Source organism: Monodelphis domestica, chromosome 2 (assembly GCF_027887165.1).
Source record: "Monodelphis domestica isolate mMonDom1 chromosome 2, mMonDom1.pri, whole genome shotgun sequence".
Lineage (NCBI taxonomy): Eukaryota > Metazoa > Chordata > Mammalia > Didelphimorphia > Didelphidae > Monodelphis > Monodelphis domestica.
This window is the reverse complement of record NC_077228.1, coordinates 203130874-203136937: the sequence shown is the minus strand read 5'-3', so window position 1 is coordinate 203136937 and position 6064 is coordinate 203130874. Positions and strand designations below refer to the sequence as shown.

General features: G+C 44.3%; 1 protein-coding gene across 1 annotated transcript; it reads left to right on the top strand.

Annotated features, from left to right (window-relative positions):
- The first annotated feature begins 949 nt into the window (after positions 1–949).
- On the top strand, positions 950–4235 carry PPY (pancreatic polypeptide). Its single transcript, XM_016430550.2, has 4 exons — positions 950–1034; positions 2928–3112; positions 3701–3785; positions 4054–4235. Exons 2-3 carry the CDS (start codon positions 2928–2930, stop codon positions 3759–3761), a joined length of 246 nt encoding a protein of 81 aa, XP_016286036.1. The 5' UTR covers positions 950–1034; the 3' UTR covers positions 3762–3785; positions 4054–4235.
- Positions 4236–6064: the final 1829 nt, after the last annotated feature.

Sequence of the window (6064 nt, the reverse complement as noted above, 5' to 3'; positions counted from 1 at the left end):
CCCAAACCTCAGGAGTCACTTCTCCTTTGATCTCAGGCTCTCAACCCTCAATTGCTCAATCCCGTTCAGCTCAAAGTCCTCTTGCCCTCCTCCCTGGACGCCAGAGTTCAGACTGGTTCACTTTGGGTTAGGGTTCCACCTGGTGGTATACTCTGAATATTGCAGAGCTTCGAATTCACCTGGATACAGGTAAGGTTGGGAGCTCAGAAATTTTCATTCCGTTCAGTCCGGCAAGCATGTATTAAGTGCCTGCTCTGTATTAGGTATTGGGGATGCTCTGCCTAGAAGCATCTTCCTTTTGCCTTTTTCTTCCAATTTCTCCTCCGTTTTCTCCTCTTTTTCTCCTTTCTCATTCTCTTAACCAGTAACCTGCTTCTTCCCATCCCCAAGTGTAATGCTTCTTCTTCCTTAAGGGTGAAGGGAACCAATAATCCAGTGACTCCTGTTGGCAGCCATAACATAGTTTATACTTTTCCAGTGAATCATTAATGGGATTCCCCCAGGATTAACAACCTGTGGGGGTCTTTAGAGTAAAGAGAGAATTAAAGTTTACAGTATCAGGGCAGAACAAACAACCCCTCACTCTTCTCGTTCCCAAGTAACCCTAAACCCAGTGATCTTGACTGGAGGAGAAGGCTGGGAGATGATAACGAACATGATTGTTGGATAGAGAAACAGGTATATATGTTCCCAGGGGAAGATTGTTTCTCCAGGAGGTTGGCTGGGGTTGGAGGAATGACCTGGGGCTGAGAAAGGGTGCCCCCCACCCAGGTTCAGTTATTCCCATACAATCCCAGGGGCCATCAGCCTTCCCTTTTTCCTCTCTGTCCCTCCTCTGGGTGGGTAGTAGAGGAGGGGGGGGAGGCTGGTTAAAGGAGAGGGATGATGAAGGGGAGGCGGAGACTTGGCAGAGCCGGCTGGGAGGGATATAAAAGAAGCAGAATGGGTTGTGGGCAAGACCCCATCTGATCTGAGGCTGGGTAGCTTGTACCTCCTGCAGCAGCATCAGGCTAGCTCACCCCCTTGGACTCAGGGTAAGTGGGCACAAGGATGAAGAAACTGAGGTGTGATCATTCTGCCCCTTGGGCTTTAGAGGCCACTTGGAAAGGGAGGTTTTTCAGGGCCAGAATTGGGTATTGGAGGCTGATAGAGATGAAATTTGGAACTTGGAGATGATGCAAAGGTAGGACCCAGGGAGGGTTAGACATGTGAGCTGAATGCTAAGAGTATCCCTCTACAGGGTGAAGGGTTGAGACCAGGAAGCCTGGTTCTTGCAGCAGCTGCCCTATGGATCAGCAATGAGACATGCCCTAGGGACTCTGGGGTGAGGGCCAGTGTCCCGGCTTTTGGAGAGAGTAGATCCTATAGCAGAGGATGTTCATATATCTTTGAGCATGTGCATATAGTAAGTTCCTGGGAAGGTGGGTAGGAGTGTATAACTGTGTATAACAAGGGATACATGTGTATCCAGGGACTTTGTAAGCCACTCTTCTCTCTGTGGTTCCATGTTCTCATGCTCTTATATGGGTGATCTGGTGGGAAATGACTTGGTCCAGGCTGCAGCAGTACCTAGCTCAGGGATTTCCAAGCACCCTTTCTCCTTAAACTCTTCCTACAGTTTCTCCTCCAAGAAGCCCTCCCTGTAATGATGGAGAGGGGCATATGTTCACCTCCTTTCATCTCGCATTCTCCACCTTCTGGGCTGTCATGTGAATCCACTTTCTTTTGCAGGAACTCTTAATGTTAGGTTATCCATGTGTCAATCAGTCCTGGCTATCAATCAGCCCTGAGGCAGGGCTACCACCAGAAAATTTGGTATTAAAGACCAACTCCATACAGCAATCCTCAAATCCACATCAACACTAACTTATCTGGGATGGACTTCAGAGCACTGCCTGTTTTGGGAGGTCACAAACTCCAGGACACCAATCCCTGTAGGCAGAGCCACTGGGAGTCCTCAAGACCATTTTGTCAGGGAGACTGGTGTCTGAGGGATGGCGAACAGGGTTTCCTGGGGTGTATCATCCACCAGGAAGATGATGCGTGCTGCTTTGAAGCTTTCTATTTTATTTTTTTTATTAAAAAATTATTTTTATTGTCATGCATAACATTGGTCATTGTTGTAAGAGCAAACTCATACATAACCAAACCCCCACAAAAAGCCAGAAATATACACTGATGTGAAAGACGACTCCAACAGTTCTTTCTCTGGAGATTGTAAATCTTTCAGAACTATCTCAGATTATTGCATTGCTCAGAGTAGCCACATTTTCACAGTTAATCATTGTACAATATTACTGAATTGTGTTCCACATTCTCCCACTTCTACTTATTTTGCTCTGCAACTGTTCCTGTAGATCTTTTCAGAAGCTTTCTATTTTAACAAATTATTCTTGCTAACTAGGTACTAAGCTCCATGGTTTCCACACTGCTTGCTGAAAGCCTGACTGTAGGTGCTGTTGGTGCTCTCTGGATTTCGGTGACTTGGGTAAAGCCAAGATTGTCCCATCCTAGTTATGGCTGTTCTTGAGGCATGGAGTGTCTTGGTGGGGAAAGATGAGTGAGATATCAGAAGAGTTGGGGAATTGAGACTTCAGCTTTTATTCTTTCCTTAGAGTGACCATTGAGTAGCCATTTGACCAGGAGTTCTCTAGATCCCTAGGCATCTGGAACATTCTAATATTGTTCCCCCCCATCTCTGCCTCATTTTCTATTTCTTCCTCCTACATTCCTTCTCTCTCCCTGAATTCTTCCCCTTTCTCTTTTCATTCTATTCTCTTTTCCCTTGCTGCGTTCATTTCTCCCATACCCTGACTTCCCTTTTCTCTTCTTCTTTCTCTTTCCTTTTCTTCTTTGTCTCCATTTCCCCACTGCATTGTCCCCTGGTTTTCCCTTTTAACTCTTCCCTCTTATCCTTTGCTCCTCAGATGGCTGCCTCTCAGTTTTGGTTCTCTCTTCTGGTCCTGTCCTGTTGTGTGGCTCTCTTGCTCCCACCCTGTGCTCAGGGGGCTCCACAGGAGCCAGTGTACCCTGGTGATGATGCCACCCCAGAGCAGATGGCCAAGTATGCGGCAGAACTCCGGAGATACATCAATAGGCTGACCCGGCCAAGGTGGGTGAGAGTCACTGGGGAGGGTGGGGGCAGGGCTTAGATCTGGGGGGTCTGAAAAATGACAAGATGAGGTAGTGAGGGAAATAAACTACTCAGAGCCAAGGGGTCTGAAAGCACCAGGGATTTGGCAAAGGTATGGGTTGGACTGCTAATCTCTGAGATCCTTTCCAACTCTGTAGTTCTTGGTGTGTGTGTGTATCCAGCATGCTTCTGTGTGTATGTGAGAAAATGCTTGTGGGAGTGTGACTATTTTTCTCAGCAGTGAGATCTCAAATGTCAGTGTGACCAGATCTATCTAGAGACAGTGGAAGAAATCCACAAACTCCCATCAACTCTGATCCTGTGGACAAAACATATCCCTAACCACACACTTCCTTGCTGGACTCACAATTCAGATCCTACCCTTCTGTCCTAGATAGGGTAGCTGAGGGCTGTCAGGAATGTCATTCTCATATAGGAAGGAAGGGGTCTATGGCTGTATCTAATGAGTGTTATGTCTGAGTTTGTAAGACTATATGTCTGAATGTATGTGAAGGCGGTGAGGTGTGGACAGCTCTGGCCCCAGGTATATTCCTAATTATTCTGCAGGTATGGGAAGAGGGCAATGGGCCAGAAAATCTACCAGGACGGGGTGGATTTCCTGGAATAGATGGTTCTGCTGTAGCATTCCCAGGTACCAAATATCCCAAAGTCTCTGAACTTCTCTGGATTGGGTAGAGGAGGCTTTGGTGGGTGTGTATATTCTCCAGGACTAGGGAAGTAGTGGGGATGGAGGAAGCTGGGAGGTCTTAGATGAGCAACAGGTCCCCCAGGGGCAGGATTTGGATCCTTTAGGGGAGAACATGGGCAGAGTCTCTGAGGATGGGGACAAGATGTTCTGCTAACCAAGAGAGCCTTTGGCTCTGACCTGCCATCCTGACATCCCTTCTCTTCTCTTATAGGACATCCAGTCAGCTGAAACTTCAGTGCTTCTGGCCCATTCCCCTTCCCATTTCCAGAGCTCTGTGGGCAGTCCTGGCCATAGCTCCTATCTCCTCTGAACTAATGGCTTGGCAGAAGCTGAGCCACCGAATTCTATCTTCATCCCTATACCATGCCTAATAAAGCTGAGTCAAAATCACAGTCCCTTTGTCTCTTGGTGGGTAATCTATGCCTTAAAATTTACAGAGTGATTCCATAGATTTTTATCTAATTTGATCATGAGATAGAAAGGGTAGGCAGAATTCTCACTTTCCAGAAAAGTATATTGAGGCTTATCAAATTTATAATCTTTGCCCAAGGTTTTTCCTTTATCTCTCTCTCTCTTTTTAAACCCTTACCTTCTATCTTAGAATCAATACTTTGTATTGGTTCCAAGACATAAGAACAATAAGGGCTAGGCAGTGGGGGTTATGTGGCTTGTCCAGGGTACAAGAAGTGTCTGAGGTCAGACTGGAATCCAAAACTTCCCTTCTTTAAGCCTGACTCTCAATCTACTGAGTCATCTTGTGATTTCATTTAATCTGGTCATGAGCTAATCAGGGTAGGCAGAATTTCCCATTTTACAGATAAGTTTATTGGGGCTTTATCAATGATAAGACCTTTGCCCAAGGTTTCTAAAGGAAAGTGTCAGAACTAGATCTTGAATCTCTGTGGGTTCCCTGAGTGGTGGCTGTGTTATAATGGAGGGACTCGAGGGGTGTGGGATGGGGAGAAGATGAATATTTAAGACTTCAGTAAAGCAGGTGAGGTTCATGTTGGGGGATGCTATTGGAACAACTGCTCTCCTATACATTCTAAAAACTACTTTTCTCAGGTTCAGCATGACTGGGTAACCAACTGGACAAATCATAGCCAATGACCTCAGTTGGTATAACAATAGTTATCACAGGAGTGATGCTCATGCATCATGCTCATGCAAAAGTGTAGATAGATTAACAAAGTAAATAATGAGAAAGAATCAAGTAGGAAAGTCTTTCTCTGCCCTAACTTCACCTACTCACACATAAAACCTTAGGATGTCAGAGGTGGAAGGGACCTTTGGACTAATTTTGTCCAGCCCTCTCATTTTTAATTTCTGGGTAGCTCAATAGATTGTTGGAGCACTGGATTTGGAATCAGAAAAATATGAACTTAAATCCCAACTCAGCCACTTAGTAGCTCTGATCCCAGGTAAATCACACAACCTCATTCAGCCTCAGCTTCCTGAATCATAAAATGGGGATAACAATAGCACCTGTCTCCCAGGATTATTGTGAGGATGAAATGAGATAATATTTGTAAAGAGCTTTAAAAAATTTAAAGTGCTATATAAATGCTAACTACTATAATTATTTTCCAGTGAGAAAAACTGAGGCTTTGAGGGAGAGGAAATGACTTGCCCAAGGTCACACACTTCTTAGTGGCAGTTAGGACTAGTACTCCCTCTATTCTGCTTAAGCTTATTCTTTGGATCTCTCTCTCTCTCTCTCTCTCTCTCTCTCTCTCTCTCTCTCTCTCTCTCTCTCTCTCTCTCTCTCTCTCTCTTTCTCCTCTCCTGCCATGTTCCTTCATTCTTCCTCCATAGATGTCTCTCTTCTTGATTGGCAAGAGATGATCTTCCTCAGAGATGATCTTTTTTAAGTCTACCTGAAAAACAAAGGAGAGATGAACAAAACTGAAAAGAAAAACACTATAAACAAAACTAGAAACTTTTAAAAAACAAACACCATTAATTAATTAAAAAGAAGAAAAAGGAAAATCAAATTACGAGTTTCAAAAATGAAAAGGGAGCATTCACAATAAATGAAAGAGAAATAAAGGATATTATTAGAACCTAATTAGTCCAACTATAAGTCAATAAAACCCACAAGTTAAATGAAATATTTACAGAAATAGAAAATATCCAAATGAACAGAATAAGAAATAGAGAATTTAAGTAATCTGATATCAAAGGAAGAAATTTAAAAAGCCATAAATGAGCTTCCACAGGGG